The sequence below is a fragment of the Scyliorhinus torazame genome, chromosome 8 (assembly GCF_047496885.1).
Source record: "Scyliorhinus torazame isolate Kashiwa2021f chromosome 8, sScyTor2.1, whole genome shotgun sequence".
Classification (NCBI taxonomy): Eukaryota; Metazoa; Chordata; class Chondrichthyes; order Carcharhiniformes; family Scyliorhinidae; genus Scyliorhinus; species Scyliorhinus torazame.
In genome coordinates, this window is record NC_092714.1 from 272,424,331 (window position 1) to 272,439,406 (window position 15,076).

General features: G+C 50.0%; 1 protein-coding gene across 1 annotated transcript in view; it reads left to right on the plus strand.

Moving 5' to 3' along the window:
* Nucleotides 1–15,076, plus strand: part of rims4 (regulating synaptic membrane exocytosis 4) — a 193,197-nt gene that overhangs the window by 98,037 nt on the left and 80,084 nt on the right. The window contains exon 2 of the mRNA XM_072515339.1: nt 12,207–12,348. Coding sequence (XP_072371440.1) covers nt 12,207–12,348 — 142 coding nt within the window. The remainder of the gene's footprint in view (nt 1–12,206; nt 12,349–15,076) is intronic.

Here is a 15,076-nt window from a genome sequence, read left to right on the forward strand (position 1 = left end):
TCATTAGCAATTGCTTTTCCTGTTCCAGGTATTTTTCAAGAGAATTCTGGTCCTTGAAGTCCACCAAGCTCTAATTTTTCATGAACGAATTCATCTTCCGGACGTGAAGTTGGTTCTCTCCATTGAGCAGTTTTTCCTTGGCAGAGCCTAACTCCTCTGTATTATCCATCAAGCTCATCTTCTGTACTTTTCCTTCTGCTAATTGTTTCCGAGACACTTCTTGCTCCTGTGTGAGAAGCTCCACTTTCTTTTGCAACTGTTCAACCTTTTCTCGGTTCTTGATTTTCATTTCGACTACGTCATTTTTCAACAACTCAGTGGTTCTCAATATGTTTGAGGCATTCATATTTTCCTATCGGTTCCTTGATCTTCAGCACTGATTTAGATTTTCTGACCTTATTTCTGTATTTTCTTTCTCCATCCGCAGCAAATCTTTGCCCTTGTCCTTCATTTTGATTTCCCTGTTGACCAGGTCTGTCTCCGGTGAAGTCGTAGCTTGTTTCAGTTCTGTAATTGTGATTCTCACGGCTTCGTTATCTGCTCGCAGCTTGGAAAGCTCCACGCTTTTCCTTTCAATGCTTTTCCATTCAGCTGGTTCTTTAGCTCTTCAATCTCTTCCTGGTACCTCTTGACTTCCTCCTGGAATATTGAACATCGCTGAGTCTTCTCTGCCGATTGCTCTTCAATTCATTTAGAGCGCCAGTAAATCTATTTTGCTTCTCTTTTGTAATTTTCCAGAAGAACAGTTTGACCTGAGGGAACCGGGTAGCCTGTGAAGGTCCCTCAACACTTTGCTAAGCTGCGTTGCTTCATTTTGAGTTTTCCTGGCATTTACCAGAGTCTCTTCGACTTTGTCCTTCCGTTCTGCTGTTCAGCACAGGGCTAAATCCCTGGCTTTGAAAGCAGACCAAGGCAGGCCAGCAGCACGGTTCAAGTCCCGTACCAACCTCCCCGAACAGGCGCCGGAATGTGGCGACTAGGGGCTTTTCACAGTAACTTCATTTGAAACCTACTTGTGACAATAAGCGATTTTCATTTCATTTTTCATTTCATTTCAAGGCAGTCTTCATTGCTTCCTGCTGCAGAAGGAGACCAACACTGCACATATACGGCAGGTGTGGTTTCACTAAAACTCTGTACGACTCGAGCAAGACCTCTTTATTCCTATACCCAGATCCCTTTTGCAATAGAGGCCAACATGCCAGTTGCCTCCCTAATTGCTTGCTGTACCTAAATGTTAACAGCCAATGAAATGTAGCCACGGATGAACGCAGGTTATGCAGCTGCCAATTCTGTCTGAAGACTAAAATTATTTACAAACATGCAAATTATCTACATCAAACTGATACTATTTGCCATTGATTCGGACACTATTTACCATTGACTTACACACTATTTACCACTGATTTACACACTTTTTACCATTGATTTACACACTATTTACCACTGAATTACACACTATTTACCATTGATTTACACACTATTTACCACTGATTTACACACTATTTCCCACTAATTTACACACTAGTTACCACAGATTTACACACTATTTATCACTGATTTACACACTATTTACCACTGATTTACACACTATTTTCCACTAATTTACACACTAGTTACCACAGATTTACACACTATTTATCACTGATATACACACTATTTACCACTGATTTACACACTAGTTACCACAGATTTACACACTATTTATCACTGATTTACACACAACTTACCATTGATTTACACACTATTTATCACTGATTTAGATACTATTTACCATTGGTTGACACACTATTTACCATTGATTTACACACTATTTACCGCTAACTTACACGCTATTTGCCACTGATTTACACACTATTTACCACTGATTTACACACTATTTACCATTGATTTACACACTATTTGCCACTGAATTACACACTATTTACCATTGATTTACACACTATTTACCACTGATTTACACACTATTTCCCACTAATTTACACACTAGTTACCACAGATTTACACACTATTTATCACTGATTTACACACTATTTACCACTGATTTACACACTATTTATCACTGATTTAGATACTATTTACCATTGGTTGACACACTATTTACCATTGATTTACACACTATTTACCACTAACTTACACGCTATTTGCCACTGATTTACACACTATTTACCACTGATTTACACACTATTTACCATTGATTTACACACTATTTGCCACTGAATTACACACTATTTACCATTGATTTACACACTATTTACCACTGATTTACACATTTTGCACGCTGGTTTACACGCTATTTGCAATTGATTTACACACTATCTACCATTGATTTACACACTATTTGTCATTGATTTACACACTACTTGCCACTGATTTACGCAGTATTTATCACTAATTTACACACTATTTACCACTGGTTTACACACTATTTACCATTGATTTACACACTATTTACCATTGATTTACACATTTTGCACGCTGGTTTACACGCTATTTGCAATTGATTTACACACTATCTACCATTGATTTACACACTATTTGTCATTGATTTACACACTACTTGCCACTGATTTACGCAGTATTTATCACTAATTTACACACTATTTACCACTGATTTACACACTATTTACCACTGATTTACACACTATTTACCACTGATTTACGCACTATTTGCCATTGATTTACAAACTACTCCTGCCTTTGTGTGTGACCTGCAAACATATTAATTAATAAATTACTGTTCTCAAACTATTCACTTCTAATTCTGAACAGTTTTCTCCTATGTGGGGCCATTGGTGGGGAGTTATATGGCTGAATTTTTAGTCTCCCCCATGAGTGCAAACATCTTTTTACACCTGCTGTAGCAAATCATTTCCAAGACGACCATTAGGTCACTCTCGCAGCACTGCCCTCACTCGCCACCTCCTTACCCCCCCATCCCGCCTCCTTACCTCACCATCCCGCCTCCTTACCCCCATCCAACCTCCTTACCCCCCCATCCTGCCTCCTTACCCCCCATCATCCCTCCTTACCTCCCCAACCCGCCTCCTTACCCCCATCCAACCTCCTTACCCCCCATCCTGCCTCCTTACCCCCATCCTGCCTCCTTACCCCCCATCCTGCCTCCTTACCCCACATCCTGCCTCCTTACCTCCCCATCCCGCCTCCTTAACCCCATCCAACCTCCTTATCCCCCATCCTGCCTCTTTACCCCCCATCCCGCCTCCTTACCTCCCCATCCCGCCTCCTTACCCCCACCCAACCTCCTTACCCCCCCATCCTGCCTCCTTACCCCCCATCCAACCTCCTTACCTCCCCATCCCGCCTCCTTACCCCATCCCACCTCCTTCACCCCCAATCCCACCCCCTTCACCCCCAATCCCACCTCCTTCACCCCCATCCCGCCTCCTTCACCCCCAATCCTACCTCCTTCATCCCCAATCCCACCCCCTTAACCCCCAATCCCACCACCTTCACCCCCAATCCCACCCCCTTCACCCCCAATCCCACCTCCTTCACCCCCAATCCAACACCCTTCACCCCATCCCACCTCCTTCACCCCCAATCCCACCCCCTTCACCCCCCAATCCCGCCTCCTTCACCCCCATCCCGCCTCCTTAACCCCATCCCACCCCCTTCACCCCCAATCCCACCACCTTCACCCCCTAATCTCACCCCCTTCACCGACAATCCCACCTCCTTCACTCCTAATCTCACCCCTTCGCTGGCAATCCCACCTCCTTCACTCCTAATCTCACCCCTTCGCTGGCAATCCCACCTCCTTCATCCCCAAATCCCACCCCTTCACCGACAATCCCACCTCCTTCACCCCCAATCCCACCCCCTTCACCCCCAATCCCACCTCCTTCACCCCCATCCCGCCTCCTTACGCCCCCATCCCACCTCCTTCACCCCCCCAATCCCGTCTCCTTCACCGGCAATCCCAGCCCCTTCACTCCTAATCCCACCTCCTTACCCCCATCCCACCTCTTTCACCCCCAATTCCACCTCCTTCCCCCTAATCCCACCCCCTTCACCCCCTAATCCCACCTCCTTCATCCCCAATCCTACCTCCTTCATCCCCAATCCCACCCCTTCACCCCCAATCCCACCTCCTTCCACCCCAATCCCACCCCCTTCACCCCCAATCCCACCCCCTTCACTCCCAATCTCACCCCCTTCACTCCCAATCCCACCCCCTTCACCCCCAATCCCACCCCCTTCACCCCCAATCCCACCTCCTTCACCCCTAATCTCACCCCCTTCACCGGCAATCCCACCTCCTTCACCCCCTAATCCCACCCCTTCACCAGCAATCCCACCTCCTTCGCCCCCAATCCCACCTCCTTCACCCCCAATCCAACCTCCTTCACCCCCAATCCCACCCCCTTCACCCCCAATCCCACCCCCTTCACCCCCAATCCCGCCTCCTTCACCCAAATCCCACCTCCTTACTCCCCTCCCACCTCCTTCACCCCCAATCCCACCCCCTTCACCCCCAATCCCACCTCCTTCACCCCCAATCCAACACCCTTCACCCCATCCCACCCCCTTCACCCCCAATCCCACCCCCTTCACCCCCAATCCCGCCTCCTTCACCCCCATCCCGCCTCCTTACCCCCCATCCCACCCCCAATCCCACCACCGTCACGCCCTAATCTCACCCCCTTCAACGGCAATCCCACCTCCTTCACCCCCTAATCCCACCCCTTCACCGGCAATCCCACCTCCTTCACCCCCAATCCCACCCCTTCACCCCCTAATCCGACCTCCTTCATCCCCAATCCTACTTCCTTCATCCCCAATCCCACCCCCTTCTCCCCAATCCCACCCCCTTCACCCCCAATCCCACCCCTTCACCCCCAGTCCCACCCCCTTCACCCCCAATCCCACCCCCTCCACCCCCAATCCCACCCCCTCCACCCCCAATCCCACCCCCCTTCACCCCCAATCCCACCCCCTTCACCCCCAATCCCACCCCCTTCACCCCCATTCCCACCTCCTTCATCCCCAATCCAACCTCCTTCACCCCCAATCCCACCCCCTTCACCCCAATTCCACCTCCTTCCCCCCCAATCCCAACCCCTTCACCCCCAATCCCACCCCCTTCACCCCCAATCCCACCCCCTTCACCCCCAATCCCACCCCCTTCACCCCCAATCCCACCTCCTTCACCCCCAATCCAACACCCTTCACCCCATCCCACCTCCTTCACCCCCAATCCCACCCCCTTCACCCCCAATCCCGCCTCCTTCACCCCCATCCCGCCTCCTTACCCCCCATCCCACCCCCAATCCCACCACCTTCACGCCCTAATCTCACCTCCTTCAACGGCAATCCCACCTCCTTCACCCCCTAATCCCACCCCTTCACCGGCAATCCCACCTCCTTTACCCTCAATCCCACCCCCTTCACCCCCAATCCCACCTCCTTCACCCCCATCCCGCCTCCTTACCCCCATCCCACCTCCTTCACCCCCAATCCCACCTCCTTCACCCCCCCAATCCTGTCTCCTTCACCGGCAATCCCACCTCCTTCACTTCTAATCCCACCTCCTTACCCACATCCCACCTCCTTCACCCCCAATACCACCCCCTTCACCCCTAATCCCACCTCCTTCATCCCCAATCCCACCCCCTTCACCCCAATTCCACCTCCTTCACCCCCAATCCCACCCCTTCACCCCCTAATCCCACCTCCTTCATCCCCAATCCTACTTCCTTCATCCCCAATCCCACCCCCTTCTCCCCAATCCCACCCCCTTCACCCCCAATCCCACCCCTTCACCCCCAGTCCCACCCCCTTCACCCCCAATCCCACCCCCTTCACCCCCAATCCCACCCCCTCCACCCCCAATCCCACCCCCCTTCACCCCCAATCCCACCCCCTTCACCCCCAATCCCACCCCCTTCACCCCCATTCCCACCTCCTTCATCCCCAATCCTACCTCCTTCATCCCCAATCCCACCCCCTTCACCCCAATTCCACCTCCTTCCCCCCAATCCCAACCCCTTCACCCCCAATCCCACCCCTTCACCCCCAATCCCGCCCCCTTCACCCCCAATCCCACCCCTTCACTCCCAATCCCACCCCCTTCACCCACAATCCCACCTCCTTCACCCCCAATCTCACCCCCTTCACCCCCAATCCCACCTCCTTCACCCCAATCCCACACCCTTCACCCCCAATCCCACCCCCTTCACCCCCAATCCCACCCCCTTCACCCCCAATCCCACCCCCTCCACCCCCAATCCCACCCCCTTCACCCCCAATCCCACCCCCTTCACCCCCATTCCCACCGCCTTCATCCCCAATCCTACCTCCTTCATCCCCAATCCCACCCCCTTCACCCCAATTCCACCTCCTTCCCCCCCAATCCCAACCCCTTCACCCCCAATCCCACCCCTTCACCTCCAATCCCGCCCCCTTCACCCCCAATCCCACCCCCTTCACTCCCAATCCCACCCCCTTCACTCCCAATCCCACCCCCTTCGCCCACAATCCCACCTCCTTCACCCCCAATCCCACCCCCTTCACCCAAATTCCATCTTCTTCCCCCCAATCCCACCCCCTTCACCCCCAATCTTACCCCCTTCACCCCCAATCCCACCTCCTTCACCCCCAATCCCACCCCCTTCACCCCCAATCCCACCCCCTTCACCCCCAATCCCACCCCCTTCACCCCCAATCCCACCCCCTTCACCCCCAATCTCACCCCCTTCACCCCCAATCCCACCCCCTTCACCCCCAATCCCACCCCCTTCACCCCCAATCCCACCCCCTTCACCCCCAATCCCACCCCCTTCACCCCCAATCCCACCCCCTTCACCCCCAATCCCACCCCCTTCACCCCCAATCCCACCTCCTTTCTCCCCACCAATGCTGGGCACGTGGTGAGCCTACAAAGTGAGTGGATGTTATACGTTCAGGATGTGTCATTTGCAATGAGGCTGCTGTGAGAGTCTATCGGCAGCCTGGTTATACCGGAGGAACATTCTCTGACTACTGCCTTTTATTAAATAACCCTTTATATCTTGGTCTCACCAACATCTCGCAATCTCACCTTTGACATTTTAAATTGACCCCGGTCTCAGCAGCTTTGTGGGGAGAGGGTGATTCCTGACATCACCGCTGGATGAACTGGCTCCAATTTTAAAGTTTTGCCCACATCACAGGCAATAGTTCCTCTCTATCTATCCTGTTCATGCTTTTAATCAGTTGACGCAATGGGAAGGTGGTGGCGTCGTGGTATTGTCACTGGATAGTAAACCAGAAACCCAGGGTGAAGGCTCAGGGGACCTGGGTTCAAATCCCAGCAGGGCAAACGGTGAAATTTAAATTCAATAAAAAAAAGTCTGGAATTAAAAAGTCTAATGATGACCACGAAACCATTATCATAAAATCTGCTGTATCCTGTTCTCCATGTGACTCCAGACCCATGGCCCCCTCAAGGGCAATTAGGGATGGGCAACATGAATGAATTTAAAAAACCTTGATTAAGGTGACATGAAAAACAGGAGTGGTGCAGACCAATTGGGCACTTTCCATGTAAGGGCAGTGGAGATTAGTCTGGAGTGATTTTCTGATCCTGAATCGTGTTTTGTGTCCAGCAGTCTCTCAACGATCTTGAGGACCGATAGAAATTGAAGTTGATTAATAGAAATAGAAAATCACTTATTGTCACAAGCAGGCTTCAAATGAAGTTACTGTGAAAAGCCCCTAGTCGCCACATTCCGGTGCCTATTCGGGAAGGCCGGTACGGGAATTGAACCCTGCTGCTGGCCTGCCTTGGTCTGCTTTAAAGCCAGCTATTTAGCCTGGTGTGCTAAACCAGCCCCTTACAGAGATGGGTTTGGACATGGAGCTGGGATTGGGGGAGTTTGACAGTGGGGGGGGGGGGGGCGATGGGTTGGGAGGGCAGTGTGGCTCCCATAAAGATTTCTTTCCAAATAAAGCCTTTTTCCCAACTTAACTTCAGCGAGTGACTGCAGGGGTCATTAACAATCCGAGTAGAGAAGCGGGGGTGAGGGGGCCTCTGGAATGAGAAACTGGTGACACATCTATTAATGCGAGGACTCATACTGTCTTTCTGAAGGTTGAATTCATTAAAACACTGAAATATAGGATTATTCAGGATGGAGCTGAATCTGAATGTATATCTAGTTACATTTCCTGGAGGTCAGGAGTCACTCCAGAAGTTCCTAGTTCCCCAGGGTCACATTTAGAGGGTGCCCCAATAATGCACTGGGAATTCCTCTCGAATGTTCCTATGTAAGGGTTCACCCGGCAATTGCCCAGAAGTGCTAACTTCCACGGGACAATTGCGCTGATAAACAAACAAAATCACTGACTTTGGCTGGGTTCACTCTGCGGCTGTTACGGGCACTGTTGGCAGCTTGCCCAGTTATACAACTCTGATTATACGCTGGGGCGACGGTGGCATATTGGTAATGTCACTGGACTAATAGCTCAGAGGCCCAGGCTCAGGTGGAACATAAATTCAATTAATAAAATCTGGAATAGAAAGCTCGTCTCAGAAATAGTGACCATGAAATTACGATCGATGTTTATCAAAACCCATCTGGTTCACTAATGTCCTTTAGGGAAAGAAATCATAGAATCATAGGATTTACAGTGCAGAAGCAGGCCATTCGGCCCATCGTGTCTGTACCAGCCCTTGGAAACAGCACCCTACTTACGCCCACACATCCACCTTATTCCTGTAACCCAGTAATCCCACCTAACCTTTCTACGCTAAGGGGCAATTTAGCATGGCCAGTCCACCTAACCTGCACATCTTTGGATTGTGGGAAGAAACCGGAGCACCCGGAGGAAACTCACGCAGACACGGGGAGAACGTGCAGACTCCGCATAGTCACCTGAGGCCAGAATTGAACCGGGGACCCTGGAGCTGTGAGGCAGCAGTGCTAACCACTGTGCCACCGTGCCGCCATCATTACTTGGTCTGGCCTACATGTGACTCCAGACCCACTGCAATGTAATTGGCTCTTAACTGCCTCTCTGAAATGGTCGAGCAAACTGCTCAGTTCAAGTGCAACAAACTGTGGCCTTGCCAGAGATGTCCACATCCCAGAGGAGAATAAAATTAAATAATCTGAGGCACTTTTCTCATTTATGTATTCAAGGTGTTTAAAGGTTGGCTTTAGAGTTGTCTAAAATCTGGGTCCTGTGAATGTCGTAGTGGTGCCAGTTTCTGTGTAAATTGGGCACTGCTAAATTGGTGTATTTTCACACCCAGAATGGGCAGGATGCAGACATGTTTCTCTCTCATTGTCTCTATAAAGGCTCACACAGCCAACAACAAAACCTTGCATTTATGTCGCACCTTTAGCATAGTAAAATGTCTCGAAGCACCACAGAGAAATGTTATCAAACAACATTTGTCATTGAGCCGTAAAAAGGAGACATTAGGACATGTGACCAAAAGCTTTATTTATCAAAGAGGGAGTTTTAAGGAGCATTTTAAAAAACATTTTCAAATTAAGGGGCAATTTAGCGTGGCCAATCCACCTATCCAGCACATCTTTGGGTTGTGCGGGTGAAACCCACGCAGACACAGGGAGAATGTGCAAACTCCACACAGTCAGTGACCCAGAGCCGGGATCGAACCTGGGACCTCGGTGCCATGAGGCCACAGTGCGAACCACTGCCCCTTAATAATGGTGTTGATACATGGAACAGGCCATTGAGCCCAACTGGTCCATGTCTGGGCTCACCCACCGCTGGGAAAATAGTCCGAATCATATCTGCCCTCCCTGTTCCTATATCCCCTTCATCACCCTTCTCTTCATCCACCAATTCAATCTAATCTTGACATAGCTTCTGTCTCAGCCATTAATCTTCAAACTGAATTCCAAAACTTTATAACTCTCTGTCCGGAATTCTCTGACCATTGGGATTCTCTCTTCCCACCGGCAGCGCTCTCCCACGCCTGTAGCTTTCCCAGCGCCATTGGTTGGCTTCAATGGGAAATCCCATTGACAAACGACGGGAAGAGAGAATGACCTCTGCCAGCGAATGGGGCGTCGCCGAGAAACATGGTGTTGGGGTCCGGAGAATCCCGCTCTCGGTGTGATGAGGTTTATCCAGGCCTCAGCCATAAAAAAGTCACAATCATGAGGTTGCGGAATTTGTAATAAACCCCAGCGTTTATTTTTTACATTTTCTTAAAAAAAAGTTTGGGTTTCCCATTCATTTTTTTCCGATTAAGGGGCAATTTAACGTGGCCAATCCACCTACCCTGCACTTCTTTGGGTTGTGGGGGCGAAACCCACGCAGAAACGGGGGGAATGTGCAAACTCCACACGGACAGTGACCCAGAGCCGGGATTGAACCTGGGAACTCGGTGCCATGAAGCAGCAGTGCTAACCACTGTGCCACCATGCTACGCTAACCCCAGCGTTTATACAGTGTTCTTCACAACCACGAGACATCTCGTCCTCTATAAAGTATTTTAGATGTGTAGTTGCTGTCGTCACGTAGGAAACGCAACTGCTAATTGTGCATAGCAAGATCCCACAAACACCAATGTGATAATGAGCAGATAATCTGGGTTTTATTTGAGATGTTGATTGAGTGCCAGTGAGTACACACTGGAGAGCTTCCTCTACTCTTCCACAAAATAGCAGCACAGGATGTTTCTGACGTATGAGATGCTGGTTTAGCACACTGGGCTAAATCGCTGGCTTTGAAGGCAGGCCAGTAGCACGGTTCGATTCCCGTACAAGCCTCCCTGAACAGGTGCCGGAATGTGAAGCCTACTTGTGACAATAAGCGATTTTCATTTTCATTTCATTTCAAACGGGGCCGCAGGTTGACATGTCACCCTAAAAGACAGCACCTCTGACCACGGAGTACTCCCTCAGCACCCACAGCGGAGGTTCAACCTTGATTTTTGTCCTCAAACTGTGGGCTGGACTTGAACCTCATGATTCAGGAGCAGAGAGTGCCGTCAACTGAGCCACACCCAACATTGTGCCTGGTATAATTCTTACTTCATTAACTTTACCAGCCAGAGTACTTATGCCTTCTTACGGTTCCAAAACCTCCCATAATCCCCTTGGCTTTGCCAGTGTAGATACATAGATACACAGAAGATAGGAGCAGGAGGAGGCCTTTTGGCCCTTCGAGCCTGCTCCGCCATTCATCACCATCATGGCTGATCATCCAACTCAATAGCCTCATCCTGCTTTCTCCCCATAGCCTTTGATCCCAGTCTCCCCAAGTGCTATATATAGCCGCCTCTTGAATATATTCAATGTTTTAGCATCAAGTACTTCCTGTGGTAATGAATTCCACAGGCTCACCACTCTCTGTGAAGAAATGTCTCCTTATCTCTGTCCGAAATGGTTTACGTTGAATCCTCAGACTGTGACCCCTGGTTCTGGACACACCCATCATTGGGAACATCTTCCCTGCATCTACCCTGTCCAGTCCTGTTAGAATTTTATAAGTCTCTATGAGATCCCCCTCATTCTTCTGAACTCCAGCAAAAACAATCCCAACCTCGTCAACCTCTCCTCATATGACAGTCCCGCCATCCCTGGAATCAGTCTGGCGGATACTCCCAATCCCGCTTCAAAACCGTAATTTCCCCTCTGTGACAGGACCCATTATACCCAAACCATTAACTCCTGGATTGTTCTGTTCAAGCAGATACCGTGACTCTGTCGAGTTAGGAGCTGATGGTCGATAAATCAATTACATAATTGTAATGAGTCACTTGGAGATGAAAATGCCAAACTATAATTACTTTCATTTCTTGAATCATTTTTATGACTTGGAATTTTAATATGGTGGATGGAGAGTAAATTAAAACTGATAAATATTATGGAATCGAAAGCCCCCGGAGTCAAATAAAGAAAGGTTGCCATGGGTTGGAGTCACGTGGCTGGGTGCTGTTTGTTCTGTCATTGTTTCTACCCAACAGTTTAGTGTCTCAGATACATGGGACTCGCTGGGTGGGAGTGGGGGGAGGGGTTGGTGGCGAGGGGGGGGGGGGATCCGGCACCTGACCACAGGAGTTTGGGAGACCCGATAAGGGCATTCTCCACTTATCTGAACACGAGTGGCCTCGTGATTCGCCTTGGGCGGGGGGGGGGTATTGGAACACCGGATTGGGTGCCGCGTAACCCCCGAGGGAGGAAACTCCAACACTGTCTGACGGGTTCATCTTCTTCTTCTAGATGGAGATGGTCGAAAACTACGAGGGGCAATCCAGCGCAGCACGGAGACAGGACTGGCCGTCGAGATGCCAAGCAGAACGGTGCGTCAAGCCAGCCATGAGTCCATTGAGGAAAGCATGAACAGCTACGGATCCGAAGGAAAGTAAGTGGCAAAACGACTGATGAGCCCAGCCTGGGGGCATTGGGGCTCCGAGGCGGTGAGAGGGGAATGGGAGAAATCTGTGTTATCCTAGCATCTCCATGAAAGAAGGGGGACGGAACTGAGGGCAGTGGGAAAGGAGAATTGGAAAAAGTGTAAATCGGACAGGAGATTTTAACGTGTCCAAAACCAATTTCCCTCCCACTGATCCCAATATTTCAAATCTCTTCCATGTCCCAATAGTTGTGAAAACGAAAGCACAAAGTGTTGGTCCAATTGGTGATAGGCCCATTTGCCAATAACACCAATCTGCTATCAAACATTGTGCAATTATTGCCTTTCGCTTGTTTCTGATTGTAATTTTCTCACACATTTCACCGGTTGAGATACCTTTGATTCTTCCAAACATTGGAAATAAATGGACCGGAGGAGATCCGCTCTCCGTCACGCCTTCCTCACCTTCCCCACACACACTCTGGTAGCAGCAGAATCCTGACTCAATACTTTACTCATTCTTGGGATATGGTCGTCCCTGGTGAGGCCAGGTTTCATTGTCCATCTCTAACTGCCCTTGAGAAGGTGGTGGTGAGCTGCCTTGTTGAACCGCTGGTCCATGCGGTGTAGGTACACCCACACTGCTGTTAGGGAGGGAATTCCAGCATTTTGACCTAGGAACTGTGACATATTTCCAAGTCAGGATGGTGAGTGTCTCAGAGGGGAACCTCCAGGTGGTGGTGTTCCCATATTTCTGCTGCCCTAGTCCTTCTAGATGATAGATATCATAGGTTTGGCAGATGCTGTCGAAGGTGCCTTGGCGAGATGCTGCAGTGCATCTTGTAGATGGTACACACGGCTGCCACTGTGCATCAGTGATGGAGGGAGTGAATGTTGGAGATGGTGGATGTTGGATGGGATATCAATCAAGTGACTGCTTTGTCCTGGATGTCCCAGTCTCTGACCTACTTTTATAGTCACAGTATTTATATGGCTGGGTCCAGTTCAGTTTCAGTTCAGTTCTGTCCTTCACCTTCTGGTTTTCTGGAATACAACAGCTATAAGCCCCACCCCAATGTGCCTTCCCTGTTACTCTGTGAAATTAATGCCAAGAATACTCATTGGAAGTTGCCTTCAGAAAAGCAAACCCGACCAGGAGGTCCAGAGCTCAGTGTTTCTTTCCCCCAGAGAGGAGTGGACCTGTAGGACATATTGCCAGGTACTGCAGTGGATCTGTTGACTTCCTTCAGGGAAGAGTTGGAAAGCAGGACCTCAGGGGCAGATCCGTATTCAAACTCCATGTACCCACCTTTGCTACATGTCGCTTGATCGGGATTCCTCCACCAGAGGAAATAGATTCCTCCCATCTGACCTGTTGAACCTTTGAGCATTTTAAAGTTTGCGATCAGATAACCCTTCAACCAGTGGCTCTGGGGAGTGCAAGCCAAGTGTGGACAATGAAGCTGAACGAGCTTCCCAGCACACGTTTCCTTGGAATTACAAAACTGGGAATAATACAATGAAAATGAAGAAAGTAACAGAGGTGACATTGCTCCAGGCCAAAAGCAGATGAGTTGATTTTTCAAACTGCCATTTAGGTGAAATTTTACCGCCCCTCCTGCCGCCAGGAATTTCCAGCCCCACCAAAGTCAATGGACGGCTCAGCGTACGGTTTCCAGGGCTGTCCTCGTGGTGACGGGACTGTAAAATTCCGCCTTGTTTTCCTGCCCGACGAGGCCAATGCGACACGGAGTGTATCACGAGCTGCTGATTTGCCGTCCCCCTTTTTATTCTGCCTCCCATTGGGGTTTTTACCCCCAATACTTGACAAGGAGCGTGTCATCACCAGTGAATTAATTTTACAAGTGTAGGACCATGTTAACAGCAGGGCTGGCTCAATGCAGAATTAAGCTGGTTTCAAACGGCACACAGCGGAATTAAACACAAAATTCAAAGCAAATGTGAACAGATAAAAAAACATTTATAAGAAAATTACGTCAAAGTATTATTAGTGCCCCCTCCCTCCCCTCCGAGCATTCCACCCAATGTGGAGTGATGTGCATTCAGTGCGATATTCAGCAATGTCTGATACCATTACTGCACCGGGCATGAGTAGTACACTGAGGGAATGGCAGAGGAGGTAACTGTCCCCTCTGCTGAGGCAGCAAGGTGTAAGACCTGCCCCAGGTTGATGTTAGCTCTGAGTACTGAGGGAGTGCTGCACTGTCAGAGGGTCAGTACTGAGGGAGTGCTGCACTGTCAGAGGGTCAGTACTGAGGGAGTGCTGCACTGTCAGAGGGTCAGTACTGAGGGAGTGCTGCACTGTCAGAGGGTCAGTACTGAGGGAGTGCCGCACTGTCAGAGGGTCAGTACTGAGGGAGTGCTGCACTGTCAGAGAGTCAGTACTCAGGGAGGGCTGCACTGTCAGAGGGTCAGTACTGAGGGAGTGCTGCACTGTCAGAGGGTCAGTACTGAGGGAGTGCCGCACTGTCAGAGGGTCAGTACTGAGGGAGTGCCGCACTGTCAGAGGGTCAGTACTGAGGGAGTGCTACACTGTCAAAGGGTCAGTACTGAGGGAGTGCTGCACTGTGAGAGGGTCAGTCCTGAGGGAGTGCTGCACTGTCAGAGGGTCAGTACTGAGGGAGTGCTGCACTGTCAGAGGGTCAGTACTGAGGGAGCACTGCACTGTCAGAGGGTCAGTCCTGAGGGAGTGCTGCACTGTCAGAGGGTCAGTACT